The sequence below is a fragment of the Lycorma delicatula genome, chromosome 1, assembly GCF_047948215.1.
Source record: "Lycorma delicatula isolate Av1 chromosome 1, ASM4794821v1, whole genome shotgun sequence".
Classification (NCBI taxonomy): Eukaryota; Metazoa; Arthropoda; class Insecta; order Hemiptera; family Fulgoridae; genus Lycorma; species Lycorma delicatula.
This window is the reverse complement of record NC_134455.1, coordinates 99,531,626-99,558,834: the sequence shown is the minus strand read 5'-3', so window position 1 is coordinate 99,558,834 and position 27,209 is coordinate 99,531,626. Positions and strand designations below refer to the sequence as shown.

Here is a 27,209-nt window from a genome sequence, read left to right as displayed (position 1 = left end):
AGAAAGGCTCCTGGAATAGACAGAATACCTGTAGAATTACTGAGCAGTGCAGGTGAGGAAGTGATTGATAGATTATACAAACTGGTGTGTAATATTTATGAAAAAGGGGAATTTCCGTCAGACTTCAAAAAAAGTGTTATAGTAATGATACCAAAGAAAGCAGGGGCAGATAAATGTGAAGAATACAGAACAATTAGTTTAACTAGTCATGCATCAAAAATCTTAACTAGAATTCTATACAGAAGAACTGAGAGGAGAGTTGAGGAAGTGTTAGGAGAAGACAAATTTGGTTTCAGGAAAAGTATAGGGACAAGGGAAGCAATTTTAGGCCTCAGATTAATAGTAGAAGGAAGATTAAAGAAAAACAAACCAACATACTTGGCATTTATAGACCTAGAAAAGGCATTCGATAACGTAGACTGGAATAAAATGTTCAGCATTTAAAAAAAATTAGAGTTCAAATACAGAGATAGAAGAACAATTGCTAACATGTACAGGAACCAAACAGCAACAGTAATAATTGAAGAACATAAGAAAGAAGCCGTAATAAGAAAGGGAGTCCGACAAGGATGTTTCCTATCTGCGTTACTTTTTAATCTTTACATGGAACTAGCAGTTAATGATGTTAAAGAACAATTTAGATTCGGAGTAACAGTACAAGGTGAAAAGATAAAGATGCTACGATTTGCTGATGATATAGTAATTCTTGCCGAGAGTAAAAAGGATTTAGAAGAAACAATGAACGGCATAGATGAAGTCCTACGCAAGAACTATCGCATGAAAATAAACAAGAACAAAACAAAAGTAATGAAATGTAGTAGAAATAACAAAGATGGACCACTGAATGTGAAAATAGGAGGAGAAAAGATTATGGAGGTAGAAGAATTTTGTTATTTGGTAAGTAGAATTACTAAAGATGGACGAAGCAGGAGCGATATAAAATGCTGAATAGCACAAGCTAAATGAGCCTTCAGTAAGAAATATAATTTGTTTACATCAAATATTAATTTAAATGTCAGTAAAAGATTTTTGAAAGTGTATGTTTGCAGTGTCGCTTTATATGGAAGTGAAACTTGGACAATCGGAGTATCTGAGAAGAAAAGATTAGAAGCTTTTGAAATGTGGTGCTATAGGAGAATGTTAAAAATCAGATGGGTGGATAAAGTGACAAATGAAGAGGAGTTGCGTCAAATAGATGAAGAAAGAAGCATTTGGAAAAATATAGTTAAAAGAAGAGACAGACTTATAGGCCACATACTAAGGCATCCTGGAATAGTCGCTTTAATATTGGAAGGACAGGTAGAAGGGAAAAATTGTGGAGGCAGGCCACGTTTGGAATATGTAAAACAAATTGTTAGGGATGTAGGATGTAGAGGGTATACTGAAATGAAACGACTAGCTCTAGATAGGGAATCTTGGAGAGCAGCATCAAACCAGTCAAATGACTGAAGACAAAAAAAAAAAAATTAAAAACACTTCATAAAGTGATTTGTCTAAAACAAATATTTTCTTTAGACAAATATACTAAATTGTTTTTTTTATTCTGAAATATAAATTAACAGGTGATTGATGTTATAAAAGTGAATAAATAAAATATCAACACATACCTGTCAAGAAATAAAAAAAGGTAGGAATACAGTCTGAGAATATTTGGCACATGTGAAAAAAAGAAAAGAAAAACTTACTTCCTCAAACAATGTATTATTCTCCTTTTTAACAGTTTCTATACATAAAGATACTGTTTTTTCAGCTTCATTGGTTTGAGGTTCTATTTTAACAGTGACACTTGATGGAGCTTCACCAACAAAAAAACTTTTGACTGATGCATCCATTGTCTACAACAAAACATCAAGAGTTAAATTTTCTTAAAAATCTGAAAAAATAAGCAAATATACACATAAAAAAAATTTATTTTTAAATTATGAACAACAGTAAAACATCAAGAGATTAACCATTTCGATATTAGAAAAGTGATAATTTATTTAACTGGGTTTCTAACAAATAATTATGGTGTCAGAAAACATCTAAAGATTTTTTTTTAGAAAAAATGAGAAATTTAAATTCATGGCAATAAAAAATGATAAGTACTTTAGTCACTAGAAATTATTGCAGTTTGAATTGACCTTACTAGTAAAAGTAAATTGGTCAAAATTGTATTTTTATGTTTTTTTTTTTTATTTTAGAGACCTTCAATGCTTGTACCAAGCTTAACATTTGAAATGAATGATTCCAATCAGGGAAGTAAGTTACATGTAGCTTATTATTAGTGTTTTTTTTTTTTTTTAGAGGTAAAAGAAAAAAAATACTGCTAAATAACACATCCACGTGCTAATTTAGTATGCGGTTAACATCATCATCATGTATACCACTACAGTACATGTGGTCTATCATACCATTGTGTATATAATTTTGTATAATTAATATAATTAATATTAATTAACCTCATCAATGAGGTTAATGAGCAAAGCAAGGGTTAGGTTATGTAAATAATGCAGCTGGTGTAGCTGAACGGTTTAAGGCATCAGTCGATTGCATGCAGGTTATGTTAATAAGACTAGGGTTATGTTAATAAGGTCTAGTGGTGAACATGTCTTCGCAAATCAGCTGATTTTGAAGTTGAGAGTTCCAATGTTCAAATCTTAGTAAAGGCAGTTACTTTTATATGGATTTGAGTACTAGATCGTGGATATCAGTGTTCTTTGGTGGTTGGGTTTCAATTAACCACACATTTCAGAAATGGTTGACCTGAGACTGCGCAAGACTACACTTCACTGAAACTCATACGTATATATCATCCTCATTCATCCTCTGAATACCTGATGGTGATTCCTGGAGGCTAAATAGGAAAAAAAAGGCTATGTTAATATCATATAAATTCAGTACATGGAAATATTACCTAACTAAACTTAATCAAACACTTGCTTCAGTCACAACCTCATCAGATTAAAATTAAATATACAAATTTGTATATCATTTAGAATATTAGTTTCCTATTTAAAATAAATTAGGTGGGATGCAAACCGAGTAGGTGAGACAGTGCTACTTTAGACCTCATGATGATGATAGGACTGCATACTAAAGTAGCACCCACATCCAACTAAATAAAAGCGACTTCAGAAACAAAAATACTACAGATAACATTTTAAAAAAGAATAATAAAATCAGAGTGGATGTAAAATCCCACAAATATAAAACACAAAACAAGTAATGGATTATATAAAATTATATAACAATAAAACATCAGCATAAGTGAAGTAATAGAAAGGCATCACTAACAAACTATAGAAACAAAATCACAATCAAAAACTAAATAAAATAAGAAATCAAAACAAAACAAGAGGCAAAATAAAATATTTTTGCCAATGTCATATGAAGTTCAGTACAATCATTACTTCCAGTATATAAAGTGTCAAGTAGTAATGTTTTTGTGGGACACTGTGAATTAACTTTAAGTAAATCTTTTACAATGACAGAAAATAATGATACTTTAAAAAGTTTTTAGTATGAACACAATGTTTTACTATGTTCTAAAAAATGTCCCAACTGTGGAAATCAAGACCTTCATTGAAAAGGATAGTATTTTTCATTCCATAAAACATGTTCTAATAATACAATCATAAGAAAAAATTGAACAGAAAAAAGTGTCAAAAAAAATTAGTCAAAATAAAAACACTTTGTTTGTAAAGCATAATCTACTAATTTGCCGCTTTTTGGATCTCAATTAAAATTTCCAAGACAAGGTATTCTTTGTACTGAAATAGATTACTCTGTGAACCTGTGTTAAGTGGAGCTCTTACTCGTGTGAAGTGAGCATGGAGAAAGTTTTGAGTGTCAGTAAAATTGAAAAAATCAATGGGATTTTTAAAATGGCAAATTCAACTTTGAAAAATCAATTGGATTTTTAGTAGCATTGAGTGTGATACCAAAATGTGTTTTTTTGTTCCAATGCCTATTTGAGGTAGTGGAACATTACTGGCTGTTATTAAGTACATTTTGCTTGGTACAACAATAATTCATGACTGCTGGAAATCTTACAGGTATTTACAGCATAAAAGATATATTCATTTAGTGTTCCATGAACCATTTCATGAACTTTATTAACCCCCCCCCCAATACAGGCACACATACATAAATTATTGAGAGGACATGGCAAAAGTTACACAAAACCATGCCAAGATACAGCAACAAAAAACACCACTTAAATGGTCATATTGCTGAATCCATCTTTCACAGGTGCATCATGAATATAAATCATATATTCATGCTTTATTTAAAGCCATTATCCAGCTATAGAATGTTGAAAAATGACCAGAACCTCTTTGAAACTGATCAACTACTGGATAGTGATACTTCCCAAGATGATTTTTGAGGAAAATGAATGTTTTTTCATATTTCCAACTTTTAACTAGTAATTCTTTAAGAATAAACACTATTTTTAGGAACATATCTTAACATGAAAAACATTAGAGCTGAGTCCATAATTGTATATAATTACCCAGCTAGAAAAAGTATTACTATAAAATACTTTATTGCAAAGATGCAGCTTTGACAGTTTTAGGATTCAAGTGTCAAAGAGAATTTATAAATAATTTGTATATATAGAAAAGACAAGGTGGAATGTATTGCACAGAATTATTTTAAAACAGATGAGATACCTATAAGTATCACATTGATAAACGCAGGGGAGCTCACTCATTACTAACAAAAAGCATAATTATGAAATCTATTGTAATTTTTTCACTACTGTCACATCAAAACTACTGGAAGAAAATATCACAAGCAGTAATTTCAACCTTTAAGTTATTAAAAATGGAAAAAAAGTTAATGGCACTTTGAAATCAATACTGTATATAAAATAATGAATAAAGAGCTCAAAACTATCCTCAAATCTGGAAAAGGTTAAAAATAATCCTACATTGTACCCTTCCTAACAGCTACTTCATCTCTATCAAAATGTTTTGAAGAATTGAAAAGATTACTCGCTCTTATGAAAAAGTTTTAATTCAGTTTGGCTTTTATATTGGGCATGCCACTACTGAAGAAATTTACAACATTATTAACTCAACAAATGTTGGTTTTGAGAATAAGAATACTGCTATTGCTCAGTCTTTCAACAAAGTTTGCAACAACGGTCTGCTTTTCAAATAGGAAAAGCTTCTAACACTGTACTACATCCATATGGGGCATTTTCAAGTGATGAATTGAGTTGATCTTCCAGTCTACATAGGTACATCACAGGCAGCATCTCTGGACTCAAAATACTGCTCTAAACATCAGGTATACCTAGCACCCATTACATAACTACAAATGATACAGTTGCTGCTTCCCAAAAAGTATAGGTACTTTAGATTTGTTACAAGATTGGTAGGAAAATTGGTACATTATAAATATCAGTTTGTATCACTTTTAATATAGTGCAAATATGGCTGTACCTGCAGCATTAAGCAACACACACCTACCCCAAATTAATTTTGGGGTACCTAGACTAACATTTGAGGTCATGTCTGGTATGACATACGACTGAATTTTAATATTATAACTTATTAATTGGGAATCAAGTTGGTAATATCACAAGAAAATAGCCTTTGTAAAAGATTATTCTATGATTCCATATTTAATTGCATCCAGTTTTCAAGTACAATAATTCAATCATTGAAATTCTGATAAAAAAAATTCCTTCAAGAACAGGTAATTTACATCCTGAATGCGTTTGTATAAAATACTAACAAATTCATTTTTCACAAAATAAAAATTCCATTAAAAAAAATCAGTGACATCACCCAAATTATCTACCAGTGAATCTTCTAATAAGCAACAGTGGTTTAATTTTATTAAAATTCAAAACAAATAATTTGTTGGGTTGAGACTAACTTTGTATACAATTGTTACAATGAATTCTTAGATATAATCTATTGAACTCTTTGATAGCGTTATTCTTTATAATTTTATTTCTACGTACTGTACATTGATTCCTATTTTGTGCTTAACAGGCTGTAACATTTATAAAAAAATTAACTAACAAATTTGGAAATAAAAAGAAAACAGATATTGCTTCAAATATAGGTTAAGTTTATACCTTCCGCTTACAGGAGACCCTTCATCACGTTAACTTACATATTGATATATTAAATTTTAAGTACAAGAATGAACATACAACACAAACATAATCTTCTGAAGAAATAAAAATAACACAATCACACTCCAACAGCAATACCGAACTACAGATAACTTAATCCCAACACTTATAATTCCAATACCTAAAATACACCTACAAATTCGTGGTCTAGCACGTAGCCAACGTATATATTTATAATTATATTAGTGTATAAACTTTCTTGTTAATTTAATGACAAGAATACTCAGTTTTTATGTAATCTAGCCAAGAAAATCTTTCAGTAAACCCAGAAAATTATATTTTAATAAAAAATATAGACAGTGTAACTGATAAAACTGACGTAGGGAATATAATTATCCATATAAATGTATCCTATTTAAAAAAAAATCATTTCAAATAGTATTTTCCAGCTAATTTCAAAACTTGAAAAAATAAAATGGAAATTTATTGTGTAAGCACAGTTGGTGTGCTTGCACATAGAATGCAACCGATATTCTAGAGCAAGTGTTGGTAAACTTGCTGCAAATAGAAGGTGAAATATTTTTTTCACCATTCTTTTAAAAGTATCTTATATAGTTTTATTTTCATTATGTTCTGATACTTGCTTCATGACTAGAGCATTTCATTTTACAATAATGTTATGTTGAGAAACTTCACCACCTAATTGATAATTGAAACCCAACCACCAAAGAACACCGGTATCCACGATCTAGTATTCAAATTCGTGTAAAAAACAACTGGGTTTACTAGGACTTGAACGCTGTAACTCTCGACTTCCAAATCAGCTGATTTGGGAAGACGCGTTAACCACTAGACCAACCCGGTGGGTTTGTTCTTTGGTGGTTGGTTTCAATTAACCACACATCTCAGGCTGGTCGACCTGAGACTGTACAAGACTACACTTCACTTACATTCATCCTCTGAAGTAATACTCTACGGTGGTTCCCGAGGCTAATCGGAAAAAGAAAAGATTGGATTTATATTTCATAAATGTCACACTTCTGGGGTAAGTGGCTGTTTGAAGTTTTGAAATGCAATATTCGTTTGCTTGAACTGCTTTGCATTAATATTTCTATCAAAAGTAGATATTGTAACTTCTATGCACAAAAGATATATTTCATTTAATGTTATGTGAGACTCTAAATATCGTTTCTAGTTTGAGAGTAATGACTTTCATAGTTTGGAAATCTCTGTTAACTTTTCTTTTAGCCATTTATTACTTTGAGTCTTCTTAGCATGTTTGTCTGTAGGTATACCAATTGTAGAAAAATGCTTCTTGAAGGAAATTTCTATATCTGTGTAGATTAGAAAACACATTTACATGCATGCATTCTTATAGCCCAAGGAACGTTTATGCAGAGTGGCCACGATGATCCAACATTTGGTTTTTGTTAAAAATCTTTATTTGAATTACAATACATAAAAGTAAAATACAACGTGTTTACTATATACCTAGAAATTATGTTCTGCTTATCACGTTTTCAGTATGACCACCATCACGTCTAGCAACTTCTTCAACACGAACTGGTATGTAGTTAATAACTCGACGACACATATCCTTGGTTATCTCGTTGCACGTTTTGATGATCAGCTCTCGGATACCATCACTGTACGAGGATGTTTAAGGAAAAATGTTCACTTTAGAAATCCCCAAAGAAAATAATCACACGGATTCAAATCAAGACTGTTCGGGGGCCAGTTCTGTCCATGCGCAAAACGCATACTATAACCGACTTCAAAAACTGCTCAAGCTAAAATAAGTGATTTTACAATGTCTTCGTAACGTATTTTTAATACAGGCCAAAATAACTAAGAAATTTTTCTTTCGATTAAAAAATAAAGGAAATATAACTGGTTGGAAATGCAAGAAGTTATTTTTGTCAAATTCAGAGTCGACTTAATTTCTTTTACTAACCTACTGAACAATAACTCATATGAATGCTACGAGTTAATTAAAAAATTGCAATTTTTTGGCGTAAATGCGTTTTCCCCTTGATCACAGATATATAAAAAATACATCAGGAGTAGATAAATGTATTAATTCATAGATAGATGTAGAAAACTGTCCCAACATTTGCTTGGATCAATCAAGAAAGACTAAGGTAAAATGTTAATCAGAGCAGCATTACATAATGCACAGTTAATTACAAATAAAAATCTGATTTGGACCCCACATGACTTCCTTGTACGCCTGTTAAATTACATATAATATTTTTTTTTTAAATGAAAAGTACATAATATTTAATTTCATTAATTACTTCTGATATTTTTTCTTTTTATTGTTATTAATGAATTATTATTTATCATTAAACCTATTTTACAATCAGAAGCTAATAATTATTAATAAATCAATATATTTAAATTAAAAAGCAAAAGTTAAAAAAAAAGGAGATGAAGTCTAATTCGTACCGATGTGCCATCCCCTTGCAAGTCCAAATATTTCATTAATTAAAATTTTATTTGGCTGTATACTTCTGGAACCAATGAAAATAAGTACCACTTATGATATATATCGTTGAAAAGCTTTCACTGAAGGCTTATTACTGCAATTAAGAAAAAGTCCAAAATCCAAATTTTTTTATTTTGAGCTTTTTTGGACGCTTTTGGTTAGTCGATTGCAGTCACAATGCACAACTAGATATTATAACAGTCCTAAATCCAAAATTTCGACATCCTACGGCTAATCGTTTTTGGGTTACGCGAGATACGTACGTACGTACAGGCGTCACACCGAAACTAGTCAAAATGGATTCAGGGATGGTGAAAATTGATATTTCCGTTGAAATCTAAAAACCGAAATTTGTTGCGATCACAATACTTCCTTTATTTCGTACAAGGAAATAATAATACATTATATAAATCTGTTAATCACGCTAAACTAGCTTAAACTAACTAGTCACACTAGTATAAATCAGCTTAACTCGGAAGGCAGATTTTAAAGTAGGAGAGTCGTCTGCAAATTGTAATGAAGATTAGTACAATCTGTTTTTCTATAATTGGAATATTTGTTATACATTAGTTCTTAGAATTCATAAGATGAAAGAAAATCAGAAAGGGTGGAATTTTGCATAGAAAAATATTTTTGTTATCTACATTCATTTTCATCGTGAGACCCGGCTTTACTTGCTTGAACAACGGCATCATAATTCCTGTGGTGATCTGCCCTTACGTCGACAGTTGACAGGGAATCTTATTATTAATCTTATTCTCGTCAATGTACATGTGAAGAACCATTTGATAATGGTTCTCCGTAGCCACACAACCGGTTATATTATAATCTAAGGTCGCCGGTAGATGTCAGTTACATCGGTTCCCCTTCCTAACCAGTGCCCGGTACACTAACCCACGATAGGCTTATTGTTTTATTAATGCTATTAAGTTTATTTATTAGAAGAGGAGCACATTAGCGTGCTTGACTTCAAGTTTAAATTAGTATCACAGTTATAATTTATTTTTACTAATAATTAGAGGACTGTGAACTTTTAATTTAAAATTTTATTTTAAGAAATTATTTGTTTGTTTTTCACTTTATTCAATTTCAATTTTTGTGTATCGTGATTACAGATATTACGGACTGTTATATTCTTTTATAACGAGTATGTATTGCTTTCATTGCGCAGAACCAGCGGAGCTTATTTAAAAATGAAAGTGAGTGGATTATATCCTTGCCTGAAAGCTTCTAACTTTTTAATTTTTTCTATATTTTTTATTCGTGCCTTTTGTTTACTTCAAAAGACACCGGTTTGATGCCCTATGAAGTTATTTGAAGACTGATGAAGGAGCGATGATAAAAAATAAGGTAATTTTATTTGTTTAAGATTTTATTACTAAAAGTTGCTTTTGTTCTTTTAATTTTTATTAAGTTTAATAGATTTAAAATTAAGCAATCCATACTTAAAAAGGAGAAATGAAAAAAGCTGTATTAGATTGTAATTGAGTTAGCTTGGTTTAAATCTAAGTAACTTTTAGTTCTTCAAAGTCAGTTTTAGGTGAGTTACTTGATTATTTTCTACATTCCGATTGATTTATTAGATTTGTCTACTGGAGATAATACTGTATTTATAATATATAAAATTGTATCCACCAAAATGCTGTATGTAAAAATTCCAGTATTGAAAGAAATCTATAATGAAAAATAGTATATAATTAATTGTTGCTTAACTGTGAAAAGCCAGTTCTGTATCTTGAATAAATCTTATTTGCACCTTCACCATGATTTAGCTAAGTTTAGAGAGGTATTCAGTATTATTATTATATAGTAATAGAATAGACAAACAAGAACATCTTATAATTGTGAAGAAGAACAAGAACTTATAATTGTGTTGATTACATTTGTGTGTAAATAGGTAAAGCATAAACATATAACTTAATTTAAGATTTTACATAATTCACTATTTTCACTCTGAAAATTTGTTTTTAACTTTTTTTCCTTATAAAAGATACATTATATTATCCTTTTTTTTCTGCAGCAGAACTTATGTTTGGTTTTTTTTATGTAATTATACAAGTTTTGTAGGTTATAATATTTTTATAGATGTTACAGTTTGAAGACTGGTGTTACAAAATTGTTTTGATATAATATGAAATTTTATACATTCTATTGTCAATTGTTTAATAGGTCTTAATTAAAACAAAATTATAAACGTTGCCAAACTGCTTTGAATTTTTGGTTAACTTGTCCAGTATTAAATTTATAACAGATGAATCTTTGTTGATTTACCATGATCCATTTTTAAAACCATAAACCATCATGCATTATCTACTTCTATTATTCAAAAGTATATCCACTTTTATTGTTTAAAATTATTGACCACTATATTTATATATGTTTATAATAAATAAATGCCCAGATTATAAATGAAATTAATCACAGCAGTTGGTTGTATGTAGAATAGTAACAAATTAAAAATATTGATAAAAAATTAATTATTTGATAACAAAATTACTTAGTAATTGGATAACTGTCTAGTAAACTGGGAATGAGCATGAACTTAAAAGTGTAAACCCAGACTTGTGTTATTATAAATGAATGCTTTTCACCAGCTTAACACTGAGTACCATAAAACCTGATTAAAATGTATTCATGCATAATATAAAATTTGTTTAAAAATTCACCTTTTGGCATTTTATTATTTGATTATATGTAGTTTTGATCAAATGTAGCTTCTGATTTTCATTAAGATTCCTTGGTACTAGGTGAAATGACAAATATCTAAAAATGTTTCATAAATTCTCTATTTTAGACTAGTAGCTGCTATTTTTCTTAGACTGGTGTGAAGAGTCATTAAAGGGTTTTTCCTTCACCAAGCCACAACATGTATATTTGTTTCAATATTATATCATGGAACAGACAACTAAAATTTTCTGTACAGCATGGTGATAAATAACACATTACACTTTCTTCTAATTTTTAAAATTATAGTAATAAATTATAACAACGCTATTGAATTTGTTGATAACTAATACTACATGCATGCACACAACTGATATACCTATTTGCAGTATAATTAATTATTCACATAATATAAATTTGTAGCTTTCCTATTATGTTACAATATCTAATACACATATTTGTCAGTCACAACTACACTGAAGAACTCAATGCAGTAAAGTATCTGGGAGAGTTTAATGACTCTCCACACTTAAAGACAAGAAGCAACTTGAAATATAAACACACTTAGTGACATAAAATAAATAAAACAAACACTCATCAAGAAAAAGTCAACAAAATTGTCGACACTATCACAAAAGAAGGTACGCAGAAAAATTAGAAAATACAGTAACTAGGAGTAAAAAAGAATGTGAACAGCAGTGATTAAACGAATTATTAACTCTAACATACTAATTCATCCACAGATAAAGAATGAATGTAAGCACTTCACAAAATAAGAGAAACAAATTTTTCATATTACCTTATAGAATGATGATTGATTCAAAGACAGTAACCATAAACAACATATTTTGCATGTAAAGTATCATATGTTACTTTAAAAAATGTTAAATTTACAAGCATACCCAATTTTATATAAACGATTTATTAAATGAATAAACACATTGTAGTTTGAATTTATTAATTGTCTTTGTACTTATGGGATTTACCAACTTTATAAAGACAGGTGCCATTTTAACAGTTCTACAGAAATTTCCAATAAAGGTACTGATAATTACTTGAACAAGCTCTTTAGAAGAATATGTTCCATTAATTTATAAGGAATCAAAAATAAGTTTAATAATAATGAACATAAGAAAATTATGGTTACTATATATTTATATATGTATAAGCATCATAACAAAAGGCCTGTTTGTAAGGCAGCTCAGTGTAATTGGTAAAAGAGTTTAATAATGTTAGAAAGGCTCTTGTACATAATAGTACAAAATATTATTTGCAAGTAAACATTATTTTATTATTGGGTATTTACAAGTTAATTACTCTTTTTATCATGTGTGATTTACTCTTGGTTGATTTTAAAATAGTGAAAGAAAATAAATCAGTAAACTAACAAAATTTAAAAATCTGTTTTGGAGTTTTGCTTGTTTGTTTTTTGTTTTCCACCTCTGGTAGCGCATTGTTTCATTCCACTCCTTTATCTGATTTTGGGCTATTCAAAGGAGAATCATTCAGTTATAAAAGTAATTCATGAAAAAATTAGTGCTGAATAACTAGTGAGATTGATTTTTTTTCTAGCTGTAATGTGAATGATTTGAAAATCTGTATTCAAGATTTTTTTTTTTTGTTAAAGAGGTGGGGAATCTCATTTACAGATGCCCAAGCAGGTAACCCACCGGGTTGGTCTAGTGATTAACGCGTCTTCCCAAATCAGCTGATTTGGAATTCGAGAGTTACAGCGTTCAAGTCCTAGTAAAGCCAGATATTTTTACATGGATTTGAATACTAGATCGTGGATACCGGTGTTCTTTGGTGATTGGGTTTCAATTAACCACACATCTCAGGAATGGTCATGGTTATTAATATGTGTATGTAAACCTGTGCACTACTGACTAAACCACCACCCCTAGCTACCCACCCTTCCTGGTAATGCTAGTGAAGCATTCCTTCTGGAAGGGGGTGATATGCCCAGTCATACGTCACAGTGCAAATGCATCACAATATGAATATCAACAAAAACACATCAGTCACATGGTTCACACAATACATCAAGATACAGAAAACAGGTTATGTAACTACATACAAGGAAATATATCGCATCAAACATAGTGCAGGATACAAAACACAGCAAAAAATACTTCAGAAATATATAGAATACACAAGAAATAACATAACTTATCATACAATATATACAAATACAAGAGAAGAAGGATTCAATAAAACATCAAGTCTGACAACAATATAAACATCATATTAAATAAATCATGAAAACCAATCCAGCAAGTACATAAAAATATACCTGAAATGAGACATTCATAAATATTACATGATCAGTGGAACAATGTAACACATATAAATGCATATATCAAACAGCAGTAGAAATATGCAGCCAAACAGCTAATCCTCATGGAATGCAGTAAATACAAAATACATCATACTATAATAACGTCCAAGAAACAGGGAAATAACCCAAGATCAGATAAACTTCATAAAGACATAATATATATCAAATGCAAAATACTGAAATATAACAAAACAACAGAATTATAAATCAAAAGGATTACATCATAATATCAATACAGCAAACTTACATCTTAAACTAACCAGGCACAGATGCATATCCCTTATACCTGCGGACGCAAGCTGAGTACTCGTAGCCTCTTCACGTGAAGGCGACCTCCACATACACAGGGGACCCCCGCCAGTCGCTCACTCACAGACCTGTCGCACACCCTCCGATGGTGCCTGTTGTTTCATGACTTCTCTCATATTTGAAGGTCTCTCATCATGATTTTCACATACGTAGTGATTGCCTTCCAGTTTTCTTTCTTTCCTATCATTATGTCCACTATGTCCCTGCCTAGTATGTCAGGTAGCTCTGTCCTAGGACCTAGGACCTTTGTATCTCGAACAGTGGAAGAACATGTGGTGTGGCATTTCCTCCCTCTCGCATACTGGGCAGTTCTGTTCGTCGTCGAGGCCATACTTATGAAGATATGCTCTGTACCCTCCATAACTCGCCATAAACTGGGTAAGGTAATAATCCAGCGATCCATGAGCTTTCTTGCCAGCACCTTATGTCTCTCACCAGGCAGTGTGTCCATCTGCTCTTTGTGCTATCGTCCCACTGTTCCTGCCACTTGTTCTCTATCTCCTCCATCAGAGTGTTCGTGTCCATGTTCTATGTGTGGGGGAAGAGCCTCAAGCTCACGTAATCTTATCTGTAGTTCGATTACCAGATCTGTTGGGAGAAGTCCTGCAAGTACTTTTATTACATCCTTCAACATGGTCCTATATGCTGTCATGATTCTTAGGCAGCACCTCCTGTGTAAGGACTCCGTCATGCGTTTGTACTTTTGGTACTTCGTTACTCTCCCCCATACTTCTGCTCTGTAGAGTAGCGTTGAATAGACTACGCTTACAAGTAGTTCTTCCTCTGCTGCCTCAGGCCATGGCAGTTTGAGAGAAGGACAGCAACTTCCTTGACTTTTGGCTTTTTCACATGCCTCCTTCACTTGTGTGCCGAAACAAAGCTGGGCCTATCCAGACGCCTAGGTACTTAGCTAGTGCTGGTTGTGACACTATTCTTTGTCCTTCCAGTGGTACTGTGTTCAAGACTTACTCTGTTATACAATCAATCCTTATTGGAACAGTAATCAGAATTATCCTTTATTCATATATTAAGATGTTATTTCCTGTCTCTTTCACATCTAAAATGAAGCAGTAATTTTTAGTTTGCATCAATTATATAAACATTGCTTTGTTGATGTTTTTTTTAAGAAAAGGATAAAAGATTTCATTTACTTATAGTCTTTTATTTTTATTCACTGTTATTTTTGTAATGAGAAACAAAGGTTTTTTTTTAAAGCATTACAATTGATATGAAGGTGTACATACAAAAATTATTTTACAGTATGGGAATATTGCATATTTTATTTACTTTATTGGTTTATTTAGTAGTTATCCTAATATGAACAGTTGTGATTAGTGGCAGGAATTAAAAAGGGACCTTTTAATAAATGTTTGGAAAAAGGGTTGATTTAAATGAAAAACATAAGTGAAAATTTTCAGTAATGGATGAACAAGCTATTCGGTAAAAAAAATTTCTATTATTATTTATACTTTTCAAAGTAGCATTTTTCATAAAATTTTACATAAACTTAACATTTACAAGAAAGATAATAATGTCATTCAACATATTTCTGAAAGGAAAAGTGCCTTCTGAATTAATCTGGTTCAATTGTACTTACATATATCAAATAAATAAATGTTTATATATATATATTTTAAATCTAAGTAAGAATTTCTACTTCTTATTTATTAGCAGAAAATAAATGCATGATTTTACTGTAATGTATATACAGAGCATTCAGAAAGTCACTGTGCACTTGACTTTATTGATTAATATATATTTTTAAATGAATAATATTCATTTATTTTATGGGTTTATTTAGTTATTATGGAATATAATGTGTATAGTTGTGGAAAATAATGTGTTAGTTAAATGAATAATATTTTTTTAAAAACATATTATAGATTTCAGATTATCAGAAGAACTTACAAAAGATCATGTAAATCCTTGTGCAGATGTACAGTCCTGGACATGATTTAGTTTGTTTCAAAACATTCAAATTAATTTATTAATAGACTGTTTAATATGCAGTTGTCTGAAAATTCATTCGTTTAAGTCTGCTTGATCACTTGCAGCTCTCTTTCTTTTCCTGAACCCTACAGAAAATAACATAGTAAACTCATATTCAGAGATCAAAAAGGGTAAAACCCTTTCAAGATAATCTTTTAAATTAAAGATGATCAAGAGAATAAAAGAAAGGTTTTTCATTATCCATGAATATCTTTGTTCTGTCAGGTACAGTAGTATAATGCTTTTTTGTTGGAACAAGCACAACTGATTTTTGCCTCTGATTTGACTGATGAAATTGAATACAAAATTATAAAAAAATTATCACTAATGCAAAATTAAAGATACTTGAGCCCACAATTCTTTTATAAAGCCAATCCATTCTGTTGTGATTGTGTAAAATAAACCACAAGGGATTTCAAATGATCACAGACTGGGAATAATTAGATTTATCAAATGAGCCTAAGCTTCAAATGAACATTATGAGACATCAGGCACCTTAAAAATGTTATAAAATGTAACAAATTAGATAATAAAGTTTTAATACTTTCCTGGCATTGGTTATTTATTCTTATATAGTGGAATGATACATCAAAATAAGTTACCTAAGATTTATTTTTTGAGGTAGGGGAAATTTATGATGAATTTTTTAAAAAAATTATCATTATATGTTTAATTTAATCAAAAAATGTTTAAAAAATTCAAAGTCAGTATTTGTTTATTTTTTCTGCTCCCCAGTTTCAAAATCACCACCCAAGAAATTTGTTTGATTTTTCTACATTTACTGTGTTAATTGGAAGAAACTAAAAAAATCCACAGAAAAATGTACAACCAATAAAAAGTTACCTAAGATTTCTTTGTGGGGGTGGAGGTGAATTATGAAATTTTATTGTAATATTGTTATTAAAAGTTTATTATTTAAACTTTTAATAATGTTAAAAGTTGAAATAAATCAAAAAAATTTTTAAATATTAATTGGCTCTCTCATCCCCAATATTGTGTCAAAGTATTTTTTTGCGTCACTTGCACTACTACTATGCTTAGGCAAAATAAAATTGTTTAAAAAATATGGAATAAAAAAAGATAGCCTTTTTCAATTTTTTGGAAAAGGAAAATTACGGGGTAAAATATTTTTAAAAATAGTAAGATAAGCGTGCTTGAATGTACTGAACTTAATGTAAAGTAGGATTATCATTGCAAAATTTTGAGAAAGTTGACTCCCATCTGCTGGAGATATTGACCCCAAAACTTTACCAACAAATTGCCCCTTATACCTGAGTCTCTGTAAAAAATTTCACCAAAATTAGTTTATCCAGTCAAATGTTATTAAGGTTAAAACATGCCAGCACACGTTCATATGTATGTAGAATTAATTCCCCCACTTTTTTTTGGGGTCCGTGGGTCATGAAATGTAGAGAAAAACAAAAAACCCATACCACATTTTCTGACTGATTACCATACTTTCCTTTGTACAGCACAGCTCTAGAGATGTGATATCAGGAAAGTAAGATCATTTAACCATTTCTGAGATGAATAATATTGTAAAAGTACAGAATGTTATTTTGTAGTACACAAACTCATTTCCCAAATCTTTCTGAATTTTGTCTAAAACAGAATTATTACAATAAAATTAACAAATTCAATTAAAACAGTAATAATGATTATCCATTTTCAGTGAAATTTCAAAATAATTTATTCCTATATCACAGTGAATTATTTCTGAAATACCCTTAAGTGAGACAGTAATACAAAACTTTCTTCCACCATGGTAAGAAAAGAATGAAACATTAAACTTAGTATTAATATGTAAAATTGTATAAAATTCCCTTGCTGTATATAAACTAATCCACATTTGATTTCCATTTTCCAAAGATTACTCAGGTTTTTTTTAAGAGTTCAAATAACTGTCAAATATTACCGAAAATTTTGTCTGCAGTTTTGGTTTATTGAATCAGATATTCTTTTATTTTAATCTGTGCATTTACAGTATGCTTGTAATATTACGAGTTGCTTTCTTTCTTCCATTTATTTTTATTAATTTAATGATTTTTAAATTGTTTTTTACGATTTCCAAAACTTGTTCTTATTGAAATATTACTGATTGAAAATTATTTCATTATTATAATTTTAAAATCTAGTTTACAGATTGGTTTAAACCAATATTTCTGTTGCACATTTTTTTCATCTGTTACAATATATTATTTTGTAACTGTAATTAAACACGTTAAACATTGCCTTCAGAATCCATTGACCTGTTTTCATTCATGTGTAAAATTTATGTGTTGCATTGAAGGTTAATACTTGTGCAGTATGTGATAATTAGTACATCCTGATTATTAATGAGTTCAGGTTGTGGTTTAGAAAATAATATTGTTAACTAATTTTTTATATATTTTAATGATTATAATTGTATTTTTTAGTGTCTGTTCATAATAATATTTCAGCTACTTGATCACTAACTACATATCTTAAATAAAGTTATTTTAATTTGTTTTTTTTTAAAGAAATACTTTATGTGTAATTACTATTTTTTTGTTTTTAAATAAAATTGTTCCACAAATTTGTATTTTCTCACCTTTACGCATGTGCTTTTATTGCAATATTGGGATATATAGAGATGTAAATGTTATCCTAACATTAACCTGTTTGTTTATTAAATTAAAATTACAATGTGAAGTACTTATTAGTCTACTAATTACACATGGAGTTAAATTAATCACCAGAGAATAACTGAACAGAACTTATTAATTGATAATTGCCTTTTAACCCTTTTCCCTGACTGATTACAAAGAAAAGAAATTAATTGCCTCACACAGCTTCTGTAATGGTATGAAAAGCACTGAGACAAGCTTTTAAATTTTGTAATAACCTTTGATGAAATGAGTGTACCATTTCACCCCAGAGTTTAAACAAGCAAGTATATGGTGGTGACATTCAAGCTCATTTCCTCTGCAGAAAGCAAGAAAATGATGGCTACATTATTGTAAGGTTTACTTTTACCAGGTTTTATAATCAACCCACCGGGTTGGTCTAGTGGTGAATGCGTCTTCCCAAATCAGCTAATTTGGAAGTCGAGAGTTCCAGTGTTGGTTGGGTTTTAATTAACCACACATCTCAGGAATGGTTGAACTGGGACTGTACAAGAATAAAATTCATTTATTCATACACATCATCCTCATTCATCTCTGAAGTAATACTTGAACGATAATTCCCAGAGGCTAAACAGGGGGAAAAAAGGTTTTATAATCGTTTCCTAATCTTTTAATTTTAGTTACTTTCTGTTCTCTGCTAATTTTATGGATGTGTAAATAACAACTGAAATATGCAATTCCCTATGAAGGGTAAACCATGTATGTATATCTTCTATATATGTATATATCTTTTCATCTATTTATTTATTGTTTAAAATATTACATAAAAAGAATATAGCTCATCGTTTTTTTGTGAAGGTTGTTTTATGTAATGAAAATTTAAGCTGTTTTTCTGTATTAGGAATTCACCTTGGTTGAGGTTAACGTTTTTCTTGCTCTGCTGCTTTTTTTATTTTGCTTCTAATTTTATTCATTTATGGTTCACTTATTCTTTTAATTGCAGGTAGTTTTTTTTTTACAAGGAAAAAACCTGTTTTCATTTTGTTTGTTTATTAAAATATTTATTTTACAGTTTTCTGAAATTACAAGCATACTCTAAAAAGTAGTAAGAAAAATTAACCAGGGTTTTTTACGCGTGTGTGCGTGCACGCACACACACACACACACACACACACACACACACACATATATATAGAAGACACATATATATGAGTTAGAATTACAGAATATAATTTATCAGGTTGGATGTCCTGTATACTTAAAGTAAATTAAATGTCTAGTCAGTTTGTCAATGAGCTATCAATACTATGAAATGTTTTCCTGACATACAACAGAAATGTTGTAATAAAGAGATGTAGTATCTAGAAATAGATTATCAATTTGCCATGGAGTAAATTTAGAAATTGTTAAACAGGGTCAAATTCTTTATGTTAGTGGAATGTATTTTCATTATGATACAGTGTTTCATTCTGTTTGCTTGAAGAAGAATTATTTATAATTATTGTTTTAAACATTACAATTGTATAATGCTGTTAAATTGAAAAAAAAAAAAAATACAACAGTTAGTTCTTTAAAAATTTTGAAGAAAAAATGAATATTTTTTTCTTTTATTATAATTTTTTATTAACAAAGTTTATGAATGTTATATGGATGTTCAGAATGATTTAGAAAATTTTATTACATTTAATATAGTAAAGCATCAGATTTATTATTTTTAAACTGAAGTTTTATTTTTATTTACAAACCAGTAGATTTATTGATATTTAAATATAGATACTTGTTTTTTGCTTTTGTCTTATCAGTGTAGTGTATAGTATAAAACCGTTGTCAACTACTGAGAAGCCTTCCTTTTACAAACTAATCCAATAAATAGTTCATAAAATGGGAAATGTGAATATCAGAATCTTTGTTTAAAGTATTATGTGCGTGTTTTATTTGTTACTATATGACAATTATTCCCTGGAATACAATAGATAAGATATTAAGAAATGTAGCAGTAAAATATAGAAAAAAAACTTTTTTCCAATTCATGCTGTTTATTAATGTTATAATAAAGCTAGACCAGAAAGACAGACATCATTAATCATCTCATTAAGCAATTTGAATATATCGTATAAACAGCAAAAGATTACAATATGGGGAAACATACAATATGGCAAAAAAGACAATAACACTGGACAGCAGAATTTTGTTTGTTACAAGAATGTTAATAGCCGAATCTTGTAATATTTTTTTACATTGTTTGCAAATATGTAAGTGGTTTCTTTCTGTCAGTCATAGTTTTTTTGTAATTACAATTTTTTGTTGTAAACAAAGAGCACTGTGACAGAAGTAAAACAATTTTATATATGAAAGTTCTACATCCCTAAAATCTGCCTCTTGAATTTTCTGGTCTAGTTTGCTGTAGGTTAATCAGTTCTTGTGATTACAACAGCAGTCAGCTATTATTCTTTGGTTCCATTTTCCCTGGTAGCATGTTTCCATGGTGGATATATCCTGGTGAGAGTGTTCTCCATGTTTGATACACACAGCTTCAAGATTGGTAGGGAAAAAATCCAGATGAAAATTTAAGAAGTCAATCTTTAGTGATGTGTTAATACAAGTGCTTTATAGTCTTTAAAAAGCTCAGTTATAAGTTCTTTTTAGTTATCTGCCTTATGATTTCCAAGGAAGTTTACAATCTTCGTAAAAGATTTCCTCACAGAAACCTCACAATCTTTCAAACTGTCTTCAAATTTAATGTCATTCATTATTTTTCTTATTTGCTGTTCAACAAATATATCCTCCTTTATCTTAGAATCACTTATATTAGGGAACTTGTTTTTTAGAAAGTGAAATCCAGTACCATCACAATCCATTGCTTTAATGGGATTTTTCATTAAACCTAACTTAGTGTGTAGTGGCATAAGGTAAACTTTCCAATTTTTACTGATACTGGACTCAAAACGTTTGTCTCTCCTACAGTCAATGTTTTTCTTCTTGGCCATTCCTTTTAACATATGATTCTTCCTATTTGTGTTCTATTTGCACAGGAAGCAACAAAATTTGATATACCCAAGATGTAAACCAATTAACAGTGACATCACTTTTAGATCTCCACAAATGTTTCTCATATTGAATCATATCCAACCCAGGTTTCGTACTTTTATATGAATCCTTCATGTAAGCTGCATGAGCTAAAGGGATTGATGGGATATTAATCTCCAACATGAAGAAGGACTGCTTTCAAACTACACTTCGAGGAGTCAAAAGACACCATTCTACAGCATGGTGTCCAAAGCTTCTAGTAAAGATTCTACATTATTACAGTAAAGTAAGTCCTTATACTGGAAAAATAAATGTTCAAATTCACACTACACAGAAAGGACTTATTTTAATAATGTGTTGTAAAAGATTACATCCTTTCAGTCGTGATGGGAGAACTTTTGCTTGATTCTTGGATACATTTGGATTACAAATGAGATCATTTAATTCTGACTTATTAAATAAGTGTGTCTTAATATTTGTATTTTCTAAAATGTCAGGGTTTCTCCTTTGTTCACCATCTGATAAATCTGAACAGTCTTCAACATCAACTAATTCCCATATTTTTGGTGGTACGATTTGGAAACTGTAGATTGTGAGATACTGGTCTTATAGCAGAGGGAATATCAGGATATTTACATTATGTCTGTCTTACCTATTATCTGTGATATTTTTGTTATACAAAAATAGTGTTCCATGAAATGATTCTTTGATTCTTTCCAAACAATTGGAATTGCAAATGTCATGTGACAAGAACCATGCAACCAACCAGTCAATAGTATTACACATGAGTTGCAGCAAACATGAGGAGCCCAGGATCACCTACTTTACATCCAAAGTATAGGTCATATGATTTTTTATCAGTGGAGTTATATTTCTCCTCTGAGACTTTAATCTTACCTCACCACAAATTTAGCAGAAACTGCCTGGATGGTTAATGCAAATACATGCTAGTTTTAGTAAAACGTTCACTGCAGTACACTCTCAAACACCTATTACAAAACTTTAAATACATTATACATATATTAATGTATATACACTGCCTTTAAAGGGAAAAATAAATCACAAATTGGTAGGAAAAGTAGTTGCACCACTAAATATTATACAAATGAGAGCTTGCACTTGACTTGTAATTAAGATTTTTCTTAGCCAGCATGATCATACATAGCTTGTTATTGACAATTTTAGATCCAGCATTGAGTCAGCAAAACAAAATTCATACTCATTTATACTGTGCAGTGTGTAGCTATTACCATGTGGCTAATGGGTACATAATTACATTTAGAAAAAAATACGACATGAATCATATGTGTATCACAATATGTAATTGTCTTAATTACTGTGTAAATAATAATAATGCTTATTTTTCATGGTTGTTTATCAGCTCAAATAATTAATAGTTTATTTAGTACCGTAACTGCTGTAATAAAAAGATATTATATTGTTCTTGTACTGTTCATGCACATGTACTTACTGGAAAGTGGAAAGGACAATCATAGAAAATCTGAGGTTGATAGGGAATTCTGACTTTACATTTGGAATCAGTGCCCAAAAATACATAAGATTCAGCAAATATTGACCATGTAACAAAATCATTGTTTATCAGTGTAAGGATGAAGAGTCTGGCTTTTGAATGCTAGAAGATTTCATTTTATATAAATTTTTATTAAAATATACTACTGATTACAAAGCTTTCTCCTATGATTGTACTTTATTATTTGGAAAATTAATTTATAGCTTAATTTATATGTTATTTTATTAATTATTTCAATTTATTATTATTGTGTATTATAAAATTTAACTTATTTGTTTATTATTTTTATTCAATCTTTCAGATAAATGTATGACATGATGTCTCGGAGGATGTTGAGGAGATGGTCTCCTTTAATTGGAATTCTTGTATTATGTGCATTTCTATTATGGCAAAGTGGTAGTCCCAGTCAAGTTCAAGAAAGTAGGAGAGATGATTGGATTCCTGTCAGGTATTAAAAAATAATTTAAGAGTTGTGTATTGTAGATCCATAAATTACTTGTTTGTTGTTTTCTTACATTGAATATACTCTTCATGTTTAAAATTTTCTTTTGTAATGAAAATATGTTGTTAAATGAATGGTTTTGTGATTGTTTAAAGTACTGTTACTTAAGATAAATTTAAACTGTTATGTAAGTTTGAAGTTATGTGTAATATATATTATTATAGTAACAACTACAAATACTCGTTTTAGTTGTAACCCTCTGGTAACTGTACCCTCTTAACTTTTAACTAGTAATTTATTCTGTCTTCTATTTATAAATATTAGCATAATAATTTCAAGAAATTAACAAGTAGCTGGTAGTTAATTTATTTTGTCATGAATAAAAGCACCTAGATACATTTGAATTTTGATATCCATGATATAGTAAGTTTTAAAATAAGAAAAAAGATTTTAGAATCTGCATTTTAGGTGAATGATATAAAAAACCAAAATTATTCAGGAAATCTGAAAAATCTTAACTCAGATTGAAAGCTAGTACAAACACAAATAAAAATGTTGTATAAAGTGTTTTTTTTGTCATTTTCAATTTTTTAAAGAAACTATGTATAGTTGATTGTTAAGAAAATATGTATAGTTGTTTTTAATTATTCATTTAATCATAGTTTATAACCAAAAATAAAACAGTTGTTAAAAGATTGTAAAGGAATTCCCACAAAACAAAAGGAAAATAAAGTATGTGTAAAAAAAACAAAAAAAATAACAAAAAAATTGTTTTTTATAAAATAAGAATTTTATAAAGCATTTTTATAAAACGCTGACCACTTGGCACTGCTAACAAACAACATCAACAAAGCTTAAATACAGATATTAGAACTTCAAAAAATTGCAAATAAAAGTGGCCTGAAAATATCATTCGAAAAGACAGAAATTATGCTCCCAAAACCAACACAAATAAAAGAAGAAAACATAAATGGTAATAAAGTCAAAATAGTAACTCAGTTTAAATACCTTGGATAAATAATAACAAACAATCTAAATGAAAAAACCTCAATCCAAACAAGAACAAATTTTTGTGTTTTAGCAAATTAGCTAAAACACAAAAATTAACCTGGTACACCTGCAGTGAAAAATGCCTATCCATAAACACAAAAATAATACCCTACAACACAGTTATAAAATCAGAAGCCACAAATGTGCAGAATTTTCCACCTGACCAAACAATCAAAGGCCGACAGACTCCAAAAAATCAAAAGAAGAATTGGAAGAGCCTGCATCAACAAAAAGTACCAGAAAAATCGCCAGCGGTGAATCGTGCCAACAAAGTCATAGACAAAGAGTTAGAACCCATCACTAATACCATGTGGAGGCTAAGATTCTTTGGACACATCATGAGGATGCAAGATTCGAGACTTATGAAACAGCTGGTAAAGTAAAATCTTGACTCGAAAAGCACCAAGACAGGATACAGATGGATCAAAGAAATAAGAGAGGATCTGAAGGAAATTGGTCTTGCACTAGAAAACAGTATAGACAAGATAAAATTAAATGAAAATCTCAAGGACAGAAACACTCACAAGAAAGAAACTCATAACATGAACATTTTCAACATTAGAAAGGGCACAGAGATTGAATCATATGAAAAAGTATTGGAAGGCTGCAAGACCCGACAGTCCCTTTGAAGAGACTTGAATAATATAGACTGACTGAAGTAATCCTATGTGATTGTAAAAATGGAAAAAAATACAAGAATAAAAAACAGAACACAAAAATTAAATCGTGTTGTTGTATGTATGTATATTTAGTGGGGGCCAGTGGCGGCTCATAGCTAAGAGATGGTGGTGCTGCACCAGAAAATTTTTTCTGAGCCTTTTTAAGGTCATGGTTAAAGTTTTCTGTAAAATAAAAGAACTGAAAAAAAATGAATCAGAACCAAAACAAAAATGAAAAATGAATACACATAATATTTTTTTGTATTATTAGATAACATAATAAAATGTCAACTTAAAAACTCTATAGTCCAATGGTGCTTAATTTAGATTTCTGTACACAGAAACTAATACACAGTTTGTTTTTACTAATTACATTGTCTTTCGCCCTTCCAGCGTGTTTTTGTACAGATTTGGCAAAGAGCCTTTGCTTTCTGCCATCTTCTGATCACTACTGAAAAAACAACTAAACCACTTTCATATTTCTTCCAACGACTAAACTAGAAAAGGAATGAACAAGGAATGTTCCACACACCTGGAGTAAAAAAAACTACCTTCCACCAGCATGCCAGGGTTGACACTGCAGGAAGGACAGTGCTCTCTCTCCCTTGCAGCTTTCTATGTATGCATGCACACAACAGCCAAACATCATGCCGCAGAACTGTGAAGTACACAGTTCCATATAAAAATGTTTGTATCTTTTTCATAAATTGTGGTGTGCCTACTGACATTAAGCTTAAGGATTATCTATTGTACAAGTATAAAGAAGGAATTAAAGAAAAAAGGACTCATTATATTAAATGCTATCGATAATATCAAGTGGAAATAGAGAGTGCTGCAGGTCTTCAGTGCCTATATGCGAGCCACCACTGGTGGGGACCATTTTTTGTGGTTTGTGGAGTACAAACCACAAAGCTGTACAGTGTGTACAGATTGTTGCCATTTACATTGTGAATCGAAATCTTTCATAAATAATAAATTATTTTAACCGAATATCAATACTGCAGTTTAAGCAATTTAAACAGTATTTTAGTTATACAAGAAAATAGGTGGAAAATAATAAAGGAGCACTGCAAGTTCAAAGATTTGAATTATTTATTACTGCTTTTCTCTTAGGTTACTAATTATTGTGAAAAGAGTGTATTAAACAGTGAATAGTTTAAGGATAAAGTTGAAAATTTATTTCATTTACTATTCTTCAACACCATGATTTTTTCTTTGTTTTGTCCACTCCTTTCTATAGGTGTTCAAGACTACATTGAATTGTGGCTTACCTGTTAGTAATTTCTTGAGGAGTCTAATTTTTATGTACTCTCAGTGTATATTATTTCCATTTTTATTCATATTAAAAAACTGATGAAGGTTAAAGATGTGTAATACAGTTCACACTTTGTCATACCTCTTTTTGTCCAAACAAGAGTAGCCAGTTCTTAAGAATCTCACTTCAGGCACAATGATTATTATCTCTTCCTCTTTGTTGATAGCAGTTTTTTTTTTGATTATGCATTTGATTCACATTATTTGTTAACTTACTTAATTATTTGTTTTATAGTTTCTTTCTGTTTATCAAGATTAGGGCTTGATTACATTATTAGATATCTGTTAAGTGTTTACTATTTTTAATCTGATTAAAAACCGTTAATATTCTAATTAATTGGTCTAATTAACAAGTTAATAACCATGGAGGTTGTATATATCTGTTTAGAAGGGGTAACTGGGATCTTTGGTGAACGTACAGTCCCAGCTAACTTGTGATATAGGCCATCATTGATATATAATAATAAATAATCTATTAAACTACAATAGATGCATATATTGCTATAAATTTCCTCTAGACTTCTCAGCAGGTGTACACAATTGCACCCAACATCTGCTACCCAGCAGTTATATGCAGGTGACTATTTTAAAATGTATTTCACAATGAGAAAGTTTTAAAATGTCTTAACTGACTTTTAAACCTGTCATGCATGGTAACAAAATGTATTATTTACTTCTTTATCAATTCTTTTAAATATGATAAACTAAAAATAAAAGTAAATAAACAAGGTATA

General features: G+C 30.1%; 2 protein-coding genes across 3 annotated transcripts in view; one reads left to right on the top strand and one right to left on the bottom strand.

Moving 5' to 3' along the window:
• Positions 1-6,282, bottom strand: part of LOC142320399 (uncharacterized) — a 30,587-nt gene extending 24,305 nt beyond the window's left edge. Inside the window, exons 1-2 of the mRNA XM_075358101.1 lie at positions 6,273-6,282; positions 1,686-1,835 (exon numbers count right to left, since the gene is read on the bottom strand). Coding sequence (XP_075214216.1) covers positions 1,686-1,832 — 147 coding nt within the window. The 5' untranslated portion in view covers positions 1,833-1,835; positions 6,273-6,282. The remainder of the gene's footprint in view (positions 1-1,685; positions 1,836-6,272) is intronic.
• Positions 6,283-6,821: 539 nt separating this feature from the next.
• LOC142320383 (polypeptide N-acetylgalactosaminyltransferase 13-like) overlaps positions 6,822-27,209 on the top strand; it is a 79,464-nt gene continuing 59,076 nt past the window's right edge. The window contains exons 1-3 of one of the 2 annotated variants that reach the window (XM_075358096.1): positions 6,822-7,121; positions 9,680-9,914; positions 23,312-23,458. In XM_075358096.1, the coding sequence (XP_075214211.1) occupies positions 23,316-23,458 (143 nt within the window). In that variant the 5' untranslated portion in view covers positions 6,822-7,121; positions 9,680-9,914; positions 23,312-23,315. Of the gene's footprint in view, positions 7,122-9,516; positions 9,915-23,311; positions 23,459-27,209 lie in introns of those variants that run through there. The other variant, XM_075358093.1, reaches the window with a different exon arrangement.